Source organism: Mirounga angustirostris, unplaced genomic scaffold (assembly GCF_029215605.1).
Source record: "Mirounga angustirostris isolate CCGP_5_RB_7025 unplaced genomic scaffold, mMirAng1.0.hap1 SCAF_1, whole genome shotgun sequence".
In the NCBI taxonomy this organism is placed as follows: Eukaryota; Metazoa; Chordata; class Mammalia; order Carnivora; family Phocidae; genus Mirounga; species Mirounga angustirostris.
In genome coordinates, this window is record NW_026991709.1 from 104108982 (window position 1) to 104126824 (window position 17843).

Here is a 17843-nt window from a genome sequence, read left to right on the forward strand (position 1 = left end):
ATATGGAGTGTTATGTGTCAACTTCCTTGTCCAAAAGATACGGAGTAACAGACACTGACTGGATTTAACCTCCTGTCTAGATATAAGAGGGAAGAGAAGGGGTGGGTCGGGGGGGCAGGTAGAGGGAGAGGGAGAGAGCGAGAAAGAGAGAGAGAAAGAACTTTCAAAACACTGGACATGGGGCAATGAGGAATGATCCCCCTGAGACAGGAGAGAAAGGAAGAGCATCCTAATATTGCTACAGTTGCTGGTGGTGCAGGGAAAGAAAACCCTATTGGACTCCTGGTGGAAGGAGAGCTTAGTAGACTCTGGGTTGAGAAGATGGAGCTGCCAGTTCTGGGAGACAAAGACACCTACAGTTTACAGGACAGAGTACCAGAGACAGAGCTGCACAGAGAACTCAGTGACCTGTGGAGGATCCCCTTTAAAATAGTGACTGGCAAACACATTTGAGAAACTACCCGAGCCTGAGAGAAGAACCACCTGATCCCTACTGTTAAAATAATAGTTGGTATATGAAATACACTTAATAAAAAATGTTGAATGTTGAGTGAATTCAAATGTCTATGTGCCTTTTCTAAAACTAAATTACACAATAAATTTAAATACCATAAAAATCTCTTGCAAAGTGTGGAGGTAATAGAAAATAAAATTTAAGAAAAGACAGGCTTAGGCAAAATATGTAATGTTCAAACCCATATTATGAAAAATACTTACCTCTTTATGTTTTTAGATATCTTCCTAATAAGTAATTTTAATTCATAGTATATAAAATGTATTTATGAATATTCATAGCAAGGTATGTTTATAAATGTGATTGCCTTTCTAAATGAATACTATCCAATAAAGTTACCCAACTTTAAAAAGTAGAAATATCCGGGTGGGAGGATGGGTTAGCCTGATGGTGGGTATTGAGGAGGGCACATTCTGCATGGAGCACTGGGTGTTATGCACAAACAATGAATCATGGAACACTTCATCTAAAACTAATGATGTAATGTATGGGGATTAACATAAGAATAAAAATAAATAAATAAATAAAGCAAGCAAAAAAAAAAAGTAGAAATATCCAACAACTGTATCCATATATGCAAAAATTCTTTCATCTAATCAACAATGATTTGCTAAGCCCTACTTACTTTTCAAGGTCTTTGATTAACATTTTCAGAATGCCTTTAGAATGACAATAATAAACAAGTCATCTTTTATTTATTTATTTTTTTCAAGTAGGCTCCACACCCAATGTGGAGCCCAATGCAGGGCTTGAACTCATGACCCAGAGATCAAGACCTGCGCTGAAATCAAGAGTCAGATGCTTAACCAACTGAGCCACACAGGTACCCCAAACAAGTCATCTTTTAAAAACAATTCTAAAAATTCCAAGGCCTTATCAACCTTTCAGAACCACTGTGTAAAACTGAGAAATGATGACCATTTCAAGCATTACTTAAGAGAATTATAACAGAAGGAGTTAATTATCTCCTATGGACTAGCTCTGAGCCAAGAAAAAGTACACTTATATGGAGCTTCTACTATCACATGAAGAATTATAAGGGATTTATAGGCTTTAACATATTCCTTTCAGGAGGTACTTTAGGAACAACTATATAGAAAGTGTTTAACAAGTATTAACATTAAATCAAATTCCGTAATTTTAATTCAAAACTAAAAGTCACCTTGTTTTTTAAAAAGATTTATTTAATTTATTTCAGAGAGAGAGAGAGCGTGAGTAGGGGGAGAGGGAGATAAGCAGACTCCTGCTGAGCCAGGAGCCCAATGTGGGGCTCAATCCCAGGATCCTGAAATCATGAGTTGGAGGCTTAACTGACTGAGCCACCCAGGTGCCCCAAAACTAAAAATTATTGTTTATGAGCATTTGTAATATATCACTGGCATACTAACAACAACAACAAAAAATCTGAAAACATTAGACATGTGTATGGTTTTCCATCCAGATAATATCTGATTAAAGTTTGCTTAGATGAACTGAATATATTAAACATATTATATAGAAGTAGAGAAAGTTAGCCTGAAAGATTCTGCATAGTATAAAGTTCCCATCAAAGTCTGATTAATTCTTTCTATATCAAAATTTGCTATGGGAAAAATTGGGTATATTTTACTTGGTTAAAAACTACAGAACTAGATGTGAGGAATGAGTTTTAGTATATACCTTCAATGGTATATAAATGCTCATTTACACAGACTACTAGTGACATTTATTCATCCAACCAACTGTTAATAAATAAAGGCTCCTAACACCAGGGTATTGTGCTACTTTGGGAAATATAAAGTTGATAGACCTTACCTACAGGGGTTTATCACCTAATAGAAGGAATCAGGCATGCAAATGGTTGTAATGGAACATTTATAACTCCTGTGAATACAAGCTACAGTATACATAAAATTTTAGAAAATCCAATCCAATAATATATAAAAAGTACACTGCATTCAAATGGTGTTTCTCCCCAAAATGTAAATAGGATTGGTTTAACATTTGAAATTGACCTGTGAAATTCAATGTATCAACCAATGAAAATCAACATACCATCTCAAATGATGCAAAAAAAGCATTTGACAAAATTAAACATTTATTCCGAATAAAAACTCAAAGGAAATCAGGAATAGAAGAAGAATTCTTCAATCTGAAAAGGGCACCTATGAAAAGCCTACAGTTAACATCTTGTATAAATGGTGAAAGACTGAATGCTAATCTCCCTAAGATCAGAAATAATCAAAGGATATCCACTCTTAACCACTTCTATTCAAAATTGTGTCTGGAGGTTCTAACTAGGGTAATAAGATAATAAGGCAAGAATAAGAAATAAAAGGTCTTCAGATTTAAAAGGAGAAACAAAAACTTCATCATAGACAACATAACTGTCTTTGTAGAAAATTCCAAAGAATCTTATAAAAACAAGCAATCTTTAAGTGAGTTTAACAAATGGCAGGATACAAATTCAATATTCAAAAAAGAATTGTATTTCTGTATACCATCAGTATAATCTAAATAAGAAAATCTAATATTTATAATGGCACCCCAAAACATAAAATGCTTAGGAATAAACCTAACAAAATATATATCTATATGCTGAAAACTATAAAACTGGTGAAAGAAATTAAAAAAAAAAAACAAAGACGGACAGCTATCCTATGTTCAAGGATGGAAGAGTCAATTATCTACAATGTTGATCTGTAAAGTCCTCATAACCCTACTAAAAATCCCAGCTGGGATTTTTGTTTTTGGTAGAAATAAATAAGTGGTTTCTAAAGTTTATATAGAAAGGGAAAAGAACTAGAATAGCCAAAGCATTCTGAAAAAGAAGAACAAAGGGGGAAGACTCAGTAACTGATTTTAAGACTTAATACTACAGAGTCAATGTAATCATGGCAGTATAATATTGGCAAAAGGATAGATAGACACGAAGATCAATGGAACTGAACAGAGAATTGAGAATAGACCTAGTCACATAAGGTCAAAGGATATTTTACAAAGTTACAAAGACAATTCGGTGGAAAAAAATGATCTTTTCAATAAATAGTACTAAGAGTATTAGATATCCACATGCAAAGAAAAGAACCTTAACCCATACTTCACATCATATACAAAATTTAATTTAAAATGGACCAGATCTAAATATAAAATCTAAACTATGAAAATTCCAGAAGAAAACACAGATACAAATCTTTGTGTTTTCTGCTTGGGCAAGAGATCTGACACTAAAACCATAATACATAAAGGAAAAAATTGATAAATTGGACTTCAACACATTAGGAACTTCTGCTCTACAAAAGATACTGTTAAGAGAACGTAAACATGCCACAAAATGTGAAAAATATTTGCAAATCACATATCTGATAAAGAACTTTTATCCAAAAAAATATAAAACTCTCAAAATTCAGAAACTGAAGAATAATTCAATTTTTAAAAATGGGAAAACAGAGTTTGCAATGGCAAATAAGCACATGAAGAGATGTTCAACAACATTCTTCATGAGGGATATTACTAAAACCACAGTGAGACACCTTTACACACCCATTGGAATGACCACAGTAAAACAAAAACTAATAATGCCAAGTACAGACAAGGATGTGGAACAATGCAACTTCTCATACATTGCCTTTGGAATGCAAAATGGTCCAGCCACTTTGGGAAACAGTTTGCAGTTTCTCATAAAGTTAAACATGAAATTATCATGCTGTCCAGCAATCCCAGTCCTAAGTATTTCCCAAGTGTAACAAAAACTTATATCCATACAAAATCATTTTAACAATGTTTTAATGGTTTATTCATAATTGTGCAAAATTGGAAATAATCTAAACACCCTTCAATTAATTAACCCACACAATGGAATATTACTCTGTAATAAAAAGGGAATAAATTTTAACCAATATAAGCAACAACATGGGTAAATCTCAAAAGCATTATGCTAGGTCAAAGAAGCCAGACTCAAAAAGCTACATATTACATGATCCCATTTACATGACATATTAAAAAAGTCAAAACTGTAGGGACAAAAAATAGATCAGTGGCTTCCAGGAGCTAGAAGCAGTAGGAGGGGTTTGCCATTTAGGGTATGGGAAAATTCTGAGGGATGATAAAATTGTTCTACATCTTGATTCTAGGTGTTATTATACAATTGTTTATATTTGTCAAAAATCAAAGAACTGAAACTAAAAATAGTGAATTTTACTGTATGTACATTATTAATTTTTTTAAAAAAATCATTGGAAAATAAACAGGCAAGGCATAGACAAGGAGAATATATAAAGTACATATCTGACTTGTATTCAGAATATATAAGTAACTCTCCAAGTCAATAATATAAATAATTCTTTTTAAAAATGGGCACCAGATAGAAGTAGATACTTCAGAGAAGTATACAGATGACAAATAACTGCATGAAAAGATGCTCAACTTCATGAGTCATCACAGGAATGTGCACTAAGGTCAAATGAAATACAACACATTGAACAGGATAGCTGAAATTAAACAAGAAAAAACCCAACAACATCAAGTGATGTCAAGGAACAAATGGGACTTTTATACACTGCTCATGAAAATACAAAATGGGACAGCCATTTCAGAAAACTTCAGCAGTTTCTTATAAAGTCAAAGCTACACTTAACTATATATATAACCAACAAATCCCATTCCCAACTATTTACTCAAGAGATATGAAAATGTTTATATAGACTTGTACTCAAATGTTCATATAATTTTTATTCAGAAAAACCATAAACTGGAAGCAACCTACCTGTCCACCAACTGTTGAATGAACAAACAAACTGATCTAGCTATACAATGAAATACTACTCAGCAATAAAAAGAACTGATGCTCATATAACAATGAGAACAAACCTGAAAGGCACTATACCAAGTCAAAGAGTGCAGACACAAAAGTCTACATACTGTATGGTTCCATTTATACGGCATTCTGAAAATAGCAAAACTATAGCAACATAAAGCAGATTAGTGGTTGCTAAGATCCGAGATGGCGAGAAAAGAACTGACTTCAAAGGAATATAAGGGGCCTTTCTGGAGTAATGTAAATGGTCTTTATCAAAAATTTTGGTGATACTTAACACAACTGTATACATTTGTCAAAACTCACTGAATTTCATACTAAATATTGGGGAATTTTATCATGTTTAAATTAACCTTTCTGACACTTCCATAGATTTTCTTCATATCTACAGAACAATTCAAAAACAAAGACAAGCCAAAAAAATATTTTTAATTACCTTAAATCCTACTGCCCAGGGACAATAGCCATTACCCAGGATATTTTTCAATGTAACTTTTGGTTCAATTACAACTTTAACTTTTGGTCAAAACTAAAATAGGATCAGATCTTTCACACTGTTCAGAAGCCTCCATTTTTTCAGTTCCAAAATATATCACAAATATATTTCTGTTCTAATAAATACACTGTGTACATTAAAAAAGAAAAACAGATCATGCTATAATTCTCTCAGTTGTGAATGAACACCAGAATTCTTACTGCATAATGTCTTTTTGTTGCCATTAAATATTTCAACATTTGCAAAACTTGTTTTTATTACCATATAACTTAATTTAATTCTCAGGTCTTGGATTCTTTCTTAAGGAATGTATTTTCTAGTTTTGCTAAATAAAATTCAAAGAAACCTTTTATAAAAATAGAACAAAATCTTAACTCTTATGGACAAGACAAAAATTAACAGTTAACATTAAATAAACATTAATGAAAGAACTTTTTGGAAGAGAGAGGATTATTTGTTGATTTGTTACCATCAACTCTTTGTAAATTTGGGGGAAGATGCTGTACTCACACACAATAAGGACTACTCTATTTAAACAGTTTTTTTTTTTTATTATTATTATTATGAAAGAAAAAAGAAACCCCAGGGTCTAAAATGTAATGAGTGATCCTATTAGTTCCACCAGACTAAAATCATACAGTCTACGTATGTGGTCTTTTCAGCCACATCTGTCATGAACCATTTTTACATCACAAAATGCAAAATACTGAGCACTGATTTACTAGATGAGACCTGGGAAAGAATACATCATTTGATTTCCTCCCTAAAAGAAAAACTGGCTCATAAGAAGATAGGTGACAGCTCTTTGCAGAGCATACTCAGAACTTATACATTTCAGAATCAAATCATAATAATCTGGGCAACAAAGGGAAAACCATAATGAAACAGAGGATGAAATAAAATGAAAAACAAAAATCTCAATCATGACTTTCTTAAAATTCAAATATTTTGCTTGGCTAGGAAACATGCATTATTTATTAAAAATTATACTATGTGTAAATGTATAAAAGTGCTCACCACATAGTAGATGCTCAATAAATGGCACTCTTATTAATTTTAAGTACTTCATGAAACACATTTTTATTAAGCATTTTCTATACTGATCCGATATTCCTCCTTTCAAGTTTTCAGCTACACTAAAATGGCATTTTTACTTACTATAAAATGTACTGTATAGAAGAGTTTTGAATTATTTCTTTGACTTATCTGAAATCTGCATTAATCACTCTTTGGTAAATTTCTTTACATAGTGTTATTTTACCCTTATCAAAAAAAAAAAAATCCAAAAACCAGACCTATAATTTCCCTTATAGGAAAAGGTTAGCTACCATCCCAAATTTTTTAATGGCTTAAATTAAGAAATATTAAAGGGTGATTAATAAAAAAGCTCATTATATAATTCTGCTTTAGATAAATTATTTACAATGATTCTAAAACCACTGAAAAAAACCCAGCACACTTGATACATAAACAAACATCCAAATCTTATACACTTGTCAGTCTTTCAATAATGAAGTCTGGGGAAAAATAAATTCACAGACACCCAAGTGAATTGGCAACTGTAAGTGACAGAAGCCCTTCTAAATCCTCTGTTTACACTGAGGATTAGTGGACTAGATTTTGAGTTGCAAACTGAACAGTCCATGGTCAAGGGAACCTGCTCCCTGTCAGCCCGCAGGGCATAAGGACAAAGCATGGTCCTGGTAGGAAGTGACCCATAAACGTATTCCTACCCAGGATTTATACAAAGCCAGTCTGCCTCACAGAAACTCCATATGACCATTAACTGGCCTGCATGGCCTGCCAGGAGGCCTAATTACAGGTCTACAGAGCCCAATAACAAAAGCTGAAGGGCTTTAGCCTAGGGATGATCTGCTTTATACTGACTTGAGAGAGTCCATATAGAGGACCCCAAAGAAAGAGGTTTAGCTTTAAAATTCTCCCCAGAGATCCAGCATTGTACTCGAGTCTAGAAAGCCCACATGCAACATACTTCAGCTAGGCTTAAACATACCACCCTCTCAAAATTAACATTCAACTACTGTCTGCTTAACATCTGCTCAAACATGGCAAGTTGCTGTGATATTGTTAAGACTCTAGCTGATAGCTTTCTTCTTACTAAATATTATTAAGGATAAATAATAGTCATTCAAATATAAATGTGTCACTGATGCTAAACAAGTAACATACTTTTTAAATGCAATTTACTTCATGATTCTCTTTAGGAAGCACTACTTTATCTTTTTGAATTAACACAGAACCAAAAACCATGTTCATTACTGGAAATTGGAAGTTAAATTAACATTATCAATTTGATTTCACATAAAAGCTATTAAATTTTAGGTACAATTCCTAAAATTTGCAGAAACTCTGTTTGATGAAAAAAAGGTTTAACCAATGCTCAAGTCAATTAAACTAATTAAAGTTTTATTCATTTGTTTCTTTTAAAAAGCACTATTCTTAATTCTTGATAACGTCTTCTGTTTATGTATGCTGGTAGGAGGGGAATGTTTTGCTCAATGTCTCTTCCTTAATTACCTCATCACTATGGTGATGCCATAAAAAACTATTCCTACTTGCTAATAATTATAGAACACTTGGTTACATGTTAGGTGCTGTTCTAAACACTTTATTACATTAAATTATTTAGTTCTCATAAAAACTCTGAAGGTACCTATTTTCCCATTTCATAAATGAAAAAACTGAAGTTCAGCAGGCTTTAACATCCCTCTCCCATGGTTTTATGAGTAAATAATGGAGCTGGGAATGGCACCCAGGCCATCTGACTTGAGAATTTAACCACCATACTATATTGCCTTTGGTATCAATTGCTAACATTTACTGAATACTTACTATGTACAGGTGCTGTTCTAAGTGTTTTACAAATGTTAACTCATTTAAACTCTGTAACAACCAACCCATTAGTTATGTACTATTAATATCTCAATTTTATAGTTGAAGAAACTAAAAGAGACTACTTACAAAGTTAGCTAGGGAGGCTGAGTATGAATCTAGACTGCCAACCTACTATCAAGAAGAAGCCTACACGGGGAGAAAAGAAGTCTGAAACGACTTATTTTATGAAATGGAAATTAACTTTTCAATCACTTGCTCAGTGTTTTAGGTCTGCCCCACATGAAAGCTTTTCTCACAATAATCAGCCTCTTTCTTGGAGCCACAGATCAGTGATCAGAAACCTACAGAGCAAAATCTCTGTTGGCTTTCAATCAGGGTAGCAGAATGGTTTTCTATGCTCCCCAGAAACAGTTCAACAATATTGTGGCAATCTCCTTTGTAATTCTCAGAATCACAAATATTTACAGTTAGAATGGACTTTAGGAAAGTACTGAGACTTCTAAGATCGCATGGCTATGAAGAGAAAGGGTTAGGAATAGGTTTCCAGGTACTTAATGGGTAACTGAGAGAATAAAATCTAAATTTAACATGCAGCAGAAGAACTGGGATGGAATAAGGCACTTACGGCTTATTCCTAAGCATAGCTCCTTGCCTGGACATAGTGTGAACGTGTGTGTAACTCATCTGTGTTACACACAGATGGTGTACAGACAATGGGATATTACTGTAAGTAATACAGTACTTAACCAGCTTCTATCTCAGCAAGGTAACTGAAATGTTAAGTCCTTAGTGAGGCTGAAGATCAAAACATTGTTGATCATAAAATGTTACCAGGATTTTTCAAAATTATCAGAAATTTTGCTATTATGAACACTCTAATAGTTAAGGAAAAAAACATTTCTTTTCTGACTCAAACTTTATTATCAATCAGAAAAACTCATTTCAGAATCAAAGGCTTGCTTGAGGATAGAAATTATTTTATTGTAAGGTAACTATAGCACTATACCTAACAAAACAAAGTATGTATTTGGTAATATTTTCTATCATCCTTCTTTCCGCCCAACATAACTCAGGGATTTAAACTATGGATAGAAATAGCTCAGGAGTCAGAAATCATGGGATTTGGGTCCTGGTTCTGTCACTTACTCGCTATGTGGCCTTTTACAAACCACTTATGCTTTCAGGATATTTGTAAAATGGAGTTAATTAGCTACCCATGCTGTGATGTGAGTCAAATGATAAAAGATTTATGAATGTACTTTAAAAATTATACAGCAAAACAAAAAGGTTGTAGACATTATTTAGAAAATGAAATATTACACAAAAATTTTATGATAAAGATTATTTACCATTCACGCACTAAAGGAAATTTCTATTTTTTTCTTATAACATTAGAAACAGAATTTTAAAGGTTGCATGTGTCAATAATTCTATTAAAAGTAAAATATTAAAAAGATTTTAGAGAAAAATGTGTTTTAAAACCATGTTGTAAGAAGGGTCATCTCTTCATACTGATGAAAAATATTTACATTTTAGTAAAATCTCTCCTCTAAATTCTTCTTCAAACCTATGCATACATATGGCATAAGATTATACTGTGTTTTTGCACAAAACCCCAATGTTTGGACTTCTGCTAACATGTCAAACAAACAACAGTGAAAGCAAAAGTGATGGAGACAAGTCTTTTAAGTAAACTTACTATCTTCCTTCTTCCTCCTGTGCGATATTCATGTTTCATTATCTTTTCTGTTATGCACTACCTTAAAGTTTAAGATTAAAAAGTCAGATTATTGACCAATATCTTCTACTTTAGAAGCCAGAGAATTTTTTTGTGTATCCATTTTAAATGAATCAGTGGTTAAAATGAGCATACCACCATTTAAAAGGTTTAATTTTCAGTTATGTCCAGATTGTTTCTTCACAATGACTTGTTCAGCAAAGATTAATACCTGGATTCTTATTTGGCATAGTACCACTCTCTATAGATACTGTTAAAACTCCTGGGAAAGACTTAGAAGTTTTAGCTCTGGTTCCTGGCCATCATGTTTATTATTTCATTGGGAAAATAAGTTCAACACTCATGAAATAATTAAATATTAGTATCAGCTATATGTGAGTAAATATCAGCATAAATGGTATATGCAGACAAGGACAGAAAGAATTCAAAAAAGAAGAGAAAAGATTATGTGCTGGAATGGTCATGAAAGTCATGTGGAAATATTATTTGAGATTTGTTTTGAAGTGTTTAGAGGTGGGAAGAGGAAGGAAGAAGTCATTTCTAGAAGAGAGAAAATCATGAGCAAAGATCCATAGGTAGAAAAGAACAAGTAACTCAAAGAATAATGAGAAGAAGCTCAGAAATGAATTCTAGGGCGCCTGGGTGGCTCAGATGGTTAAGCGTCTGCCTTCGGCTCAGGTCATGATCTCAGGGTCCTGGGATCGAGTCCCGCATCGGGCTCCCTGCTCCTTGGGAGCCTGCTTCTCCCTCTGCCTTTCTCTCTCGCTCTGTCTCTCATGAATAAAAAAAAAAAAAAAAAAGAAATGAATTCTAATAAATGCAGAAGAATGAGTAACTCAAAGAATAATAAGAAGTTCAGAAATGAATTCTAATAAATATAGAAAAATCTGTGGATCCACCATACCGAACATTGGAACCTTAGGCATAGAAGTGCAAAATTAATTTTGTAAGAAACTGAGGGCCAGTGACTAATTTTGAGCCAAAGTAGTAGCATGACCAAATGGTGGCTGAAAAAGAACCATCTAGCAGTGGTAATCACAAAAAGCAATATGGAAATAAACATTTTCTGGAGTCTACCATTCACCAGGCTCTGGGCTAGACATTTCACATATTATACTTACCTTCACAAAAATCCTATAAAGTAGTTATAATCTTGCCCTTTTTCAAATGAGTAAATTATGGTACAGAGAAGTTCCCAAAGCTAAATACTTTCAAATAGGTAATTTAAATGTGTGACATGGTTTAGCTGAAATAGTAGGGGACTATCCTCCTACACTGCTGATGAAAATGTAATATCGCTCAGACACTGGAAAAGTTTGGTGAATTACCAAATGACCCCACAATTACACTTCTAGGTATATACCACCCAAAATTACAAAATAGGTACCCAAACAAGTACATGTATATGCATGTTGATAGCAACACTTACTCATAACAGTCAGAAGGTGGAAGTAACCCAAATTTCCATCAATATATGAATGGATAAATGGTGTACAGACAATGGGATATTATTCAGCCATAAAAAGAAATAAAATACTTATACATGCTGCAATGTGGCTGTACCTCCAAAACATTATGCTAAGGACAGAAGCCAGACACACAAGGTCACACATTGTATGATTCCATTATATATATCCAGAATAGATAAACCCACATAAACAGAGGGCAGATTGGTGGTTGCAGGGGGTCCAGGGAGTGAAGATAAACTGCTTCATAGGTAAGAGGTTTTACTTTGGAGTGATGGAAATGTTTTGGAACTAGAGAGAGGTGATAGTTATACAGCACTGTGAATGTACTTAATGCCACTGGTTTGTTCACTTTAAACAATTACGATTGATTTTATATTATGTGAATTTCACCTCAACAAATTACTTTTTAAAAAACAGAGAACTATAGTAAACTAGAAAATATATACATTTGTCATGTTCCATTTTTTTTAAAAATACCTCTGTTTTGGCTAACCAATAAACATCAAGGTCACAAAGAGTAAGTAGTGTAAGCAGGCTTAGAACCCATCCACTTTTCACTACCATCTCCAGAGAAGAGAACTGAAGCAAGAGACCAATTAGGATGTCACAGATTAACCTTTGGGTGAAATGTTTGGCATCTAGACTAAGGAGATGGCAGTGGGAAAGATAATAAAGGGCTAAATATAAAAAACACTTCAAAATAAGATCATTTATTCTAGGTGAATCATTGCCTCTTAAGAAGTCAAAGATAAAAATTTCAAAGTTTTGCATCTTAATAAATGGGAGAATGGTAAAAGCATTTTTAAGACAGAAAGGAAAAGAAAGCATGGCACAAAGGGTTAATAGGATTTACTCAATATCATAGGGTAAGCCATTAGCTGAGGTTACAACTTAAAGATTCTGTCTTACAAATTTATACAGTTCTGTAACCTTCTGTGTCCTGTTGCCATTTGAAAACAACAGAAAAGCAATCTTAGATATAACCTTAACTTCACATCACCTTTGAATTAAAAGTTAAACAAGAGACATGAATTTTGGTTTCAATTGTAATTTAGTAATGAACATGAAAAAAGATTCTATCTAAATCTGAAGATTTAGCATAACAAAGTATAAATATGTAAATTTAATGTATAAAAAATATGATCATAACAAATACAATAAAATCTATGACTTCAAATTCATGTTTGGTATAATATGCATGATACCTTACATTTTGCTTAATGTTATTTCACTCATACACGTCTTTCAAAATCATACCACTAATAATTGTTGCCAAATGTTCTAAATATATTTTAATTCCAAACCAATAACATCATTAACATTCACTCATAAATCAATAACAATGCAATGGTTACATATAAAACTTTCTTCTGGGACCTGAGGTTAGAATAAAGGACTAAGTAGCTTCAGGATTTCTTTATATAGAAACCCTATCTACCAGATTATAGTAACTATAAAGCTGAAATAAATCCTATCTCAAGAATCTTAACATACAGCCTTAAGTCTTCCCTTGTACTCAATTTTAAGGCCCCAAAGTCAAGGATGTTTTCCCTGAGAACCCAAGTAAACTTCCTCCAATGTGACAAAATGGGTGCTACCAGACCTTCCTATACAGGTACCTCAATCATAGGAGTGAGCTAGACTTTAATAGCAAGACTTCCAGACTAAGCTCAAGTTCATCTTATTCCCCCTTCCTTTATTTGTTTTTAATAATACCATGAACACCTTCTATTCTTCACTGAAAGAGATCTAGAACTTTGAGAATAAGTTCTGTATTTGCTTATATCCTACTCCCCTATCCATCCACCTATTTCTCTCCAAGTCCACACGTTCTCATTACACTTGATCTTAGCCAAAAAGCCGAGAAGTGATCCACACGTTCTCATTAAAAGCAGTACAGGATGTTTTCCAAAGGGGTGTAATATGTTATGCCATATTATAAAGCAATATATTCATGGAATTGGCATCAAAAGTGAAGTCTTGGTAAAAATGTTTAATCAGTGGAAATGTAAAGTAGCGCAGTCCTTTTGCGAAACAATTTAGCAAAAATGCATAAAAAGTCACTCTAAATGTTAATACCCTCTAACCTCATAAATTCATTTCTATAGTAATCAATTCCAAGAAAATAATGTAAAATATAAAAAACATAATTTGTAACAGGACATATATCACAGTGTAACTGATAAGAGGGAAATGCTGGGTGGGGACAACATGTTAAATAAAGAAGAAAATTATTAAGTAAATAATGCTACATGTAGCTAAGGTCTGTCCTTTGCTTATCCAGCTAATGTAAGTTTTCTAATTTGTAAAATTGTCATAATAATTTGAATGCATCTCAAATTCACAGAACCTAGCTCTTTATCCATAACAGAATTTAGAAAGTTAAATTAAAATATGAGGGGTGACAGCTGGGACCAATATAAGCAAGTTATATACTATGAGGTTTGGAGTGTCCGATCTGTTTTATAATATGCTTCAAAATCATATTAAAAGATAAAGATAACTGTATAAAACTATGAAATGAAATTCTTTATAGTTATAATAATGGAAACAAATATTGTCCGAACTAAGCACCATAAAAATTTTCTTTAAGAGTTTGTCCATACTCAAATTATGAACTGGAAATAATTTTTCAAAGCAAAATGCTACTAAAAAATCCATGTACTTTATGTAAATGATAGAGAATCATATTAACTAGTTTATCTTACGGTATATTTGAGTCAAAATATGAAAAACCTGATAGCAAGCAAAACTGTAATACTATGTAGAAATTGTAATTTCTACATAATTAAAGATAAAATGAGTAATAGTAATTCATAAAATATAATGACTTTTAAAGAAATATGGAGTGGTATAGAGACTCATAGTCAAAGTATTTATCAATTTTTATCCCTTTATTTTCTGTTAGTGTTTATGAAGCTAGTGTATCATTTACACTGGTGCTCCCAATCTTTAAACTGTGGACACTCTTGGTAGGAGTTAATCCAAGAACTCCTTGAATCAATATGCACATATGTATTTTCCCAATCAATGAAACTAAAAATACAACTACTATCATCTGGTAGTCCGAAATTACTTTTGATGTTGAAATAGAATTCTCACTTTCCAATTGGAAATTATGGACTCTTTACAGATCTTTAAAAAGTAAATAATTTTAAGAAATATGTACTACTTTGGCATTATTATTCTAACCCTCCCTCATGCTTAACCTTAACAACTTATTTAAATAAGTTACATACATTTTGAAGAGCACATTAAGATTCAAAGTAAAATATCAGTACTTAGAAAAGATAACATTGATCTTTCATGTTTTTTGAAAAGGTAAAATATTTAATGTCTACATAAATCTGGGCATTATATGTAAAATCAAAGTCACTGCATTACTGTATCATTGAAAAACAAAACATATGGTATTTTAAGGTTAGATGGTACCCAGAACAGTCCAATGAGTTAGTCCAATGCAATTGAGAAATTACTATATTACATTTACCTTGTTTCCTTTAGAACAATGAAAACGTGATTTAAACTCACACTTTATACAAAAGTTAAGTCAAAATAGATCATATATGGTCTTAAATGCAAAAGTATAAAACTTTTAGAAGAAAATATAGGAGGAGATTTTTATGATGTGATGTGGGGTTAGGTAAAGAATTCTTAAATATACCACCAAAAGCAAAGTCAATAAATTGGACTTTATCAAAACTGAAACTAAAATTGAAGCCAATTTTATAAATAAAAAGGTAAAGAATGACTTTTTAGCATTATACTGTAGCAATAAATATTTCCTATAAAATATGGCCATACATATAACCTAAATTTCATAAATTTGTGAAGCTACATGAAAATAGGTGTTTTTTTTTCTTTGACCCACCTGTAAGCATGTTAAGATTTATTTAGTACTTTTTCATTTAAATAAATTATGCACTTACCAGCAGCTTCAAGAACCAGCTGTAGTCTGGCTTTGGCCTGTTCAGCTGGTGGCTAAAAATCAACCATAAAAGACATTTACAGGTCAATTTTAATAAAGAGAGTTTTAAATTAATGTATTATTATGCAAATATCAGAAAATTTAGAGGACTTTATCTTATCAAGCTTAATATCCATTCACATCTTAACAAAATTCCATCACAGCAGCTCTACTAATCTACTCTCACCACAGTAATCAAATCACACTTTTCATTAATATGATGCAAGAATGAATTTCTTTCATTTTTTTACTGGAAAAGGTTTTGTTTACTATCCAACATCAATCAGCAATAGCCTAAATCAGCACCTAAATCAGTACCAATCAGCAATAGCTTAAAAACTGCAATTTAATAATGAGGCAAAACCCACACTGTTAATATATTTAACAACGTATTATCAAGTTCTGTTGTTTTTTTTGCATTTGGAACTGTGTAAAGTGATCTATTAGAATTTAAGTGGCAATTTGACATCCAATACTTCAGGCAAGTCGTACCCTAAAACCAAATATTTTCTGCTTTCCTAACTATTTGCAAGGGGCAGCTGTGATGAAGATAGGACACAATGTGAGTTACATGCTTTCAATTCCTACTAACAGTCCTAAAATTGTTTTCTCAAAGAACCTTGATTCAATACACTTGATAATGTTGAAATTAAACTCCTTTCCTATCAGTGACCTTATTCTGAGATTTTCCGATAATGTGTTGATAGTATCCAAGCCATAAGCCACAACAATGGATTGTATCAAAGTTACAGATTTTTATGAAAGATTTGTTAAAAACTCTTTTTAACATTTAAGACTGTACTTCACTATACATTTATAAAGATGTCAGCAAGTGACTAAACAGCCTCATGTTTCAATATGATACCATCATTTGAGAATTAACATTTTATAAGATATATTTTAATATTTCTCTGTGAAAAAATGGTTTGAATGAAAGAATTAAATAACTGGATATAGAAAGAAGATGTACAAGAAAGGTTTAAGAATCTGAGCGGTGCTTCTGAATAAACTGTAAGAAACAGGATGGAAGAGTAGTAGTTAAGACAGGAAGAAAGATAGGGAGAGTCTTTCCTATCCTAGAACAAGGGTTAACAAACCATGGCCCTAGACTGGTGACCTGGTTTTGTAAATACGTTTTATTGGAACAGCCATTCCCATTTGTTTACGTACTGTCTGTGGGTGCTTTGTGCTCAGTCCAACCACAGCAGAGTCCATTTTTTGTGGCAGGAAACTTCTGGCCAGCAAAGCCTAAAAAGTTACTATCTGGACCTTTCAGGAAACATTTGCAGATCTTGCCATAGAAGAGAGAGAAACTCAGAAGAATTTGAAACAGTGGTGTGAGGAGAGGAGATCTGCACTTTCTAGCGATACACTTGAGGATGAACTGAAAGAAATGTGACTGGAGATGAGGAGCTCAGTCAGAAAGCAATTAAAGAATTCCAGGTGAGAGATGATGAGGGCCTGAGGTGGAGCAGTGGTGGTAGGGTTGGACAGGAAGAACTAGATTTGAGAAGTAATTACTTTGTAACATGAAAGGACTGACTGACAGAAGGAGGAGTTGACAAACTTAAAAATAGTACTTTACATTAGGTTTATAGAGAAAATGTACACAAGCGAGCTTTATAAAGTTACAAAGTACTGAAAATATGTAACCTCAAGTTAAGATATCACAGCAAAATATCAATAGAAGATTGTGACATCTACTGAATACAACCTAAGAGTTATAAACTAAACTGCCTACGGGGGCCAAGCAGTAATATAAACATTTATGATGATAAAAGGCAAATGACACTTGGCCTCAGTATCAGGGAGCACAGTGAGGGTGCAGAACAGTAAGCACGTGGCCTAGGTCAAGGGAGCAGCTGAGACTTGGCACCAACTCACCGTTGTCATACAGAAATGCAAACTCAGGGTTAGGACATTTCTTGATTTTTCATGAGACTTTAAGTTTCCATAAAGACCAATACTGCGTGGGACAAACAGTACTTCTAAGAGCCAGGTTCAATCC

General features: G+C 32.9%; 1 protein-coding gene across 1 annotated transcript in view; it reads right to left on the reverse strand.

The window, feature by feature from the left end:
- The window catches only part of RSRC1 (arginine and serine rich coiled-coil 1), a 412972-nt gene that overhangs the window by 156714 nt on the left and 238415 nt on the right, over positions 1-17843 (reverse strand). Inside the window, exon 6 of the mRNA XM_064585904.1 lies at positions 15798-15849. Within this exon, the coding sequence (XP_064441974.1) occupies positions 15798-15849 (52 nt within the window). The remainder of the gene's footprint in view (positions 1-15797; positions 15850-17843) is intronic.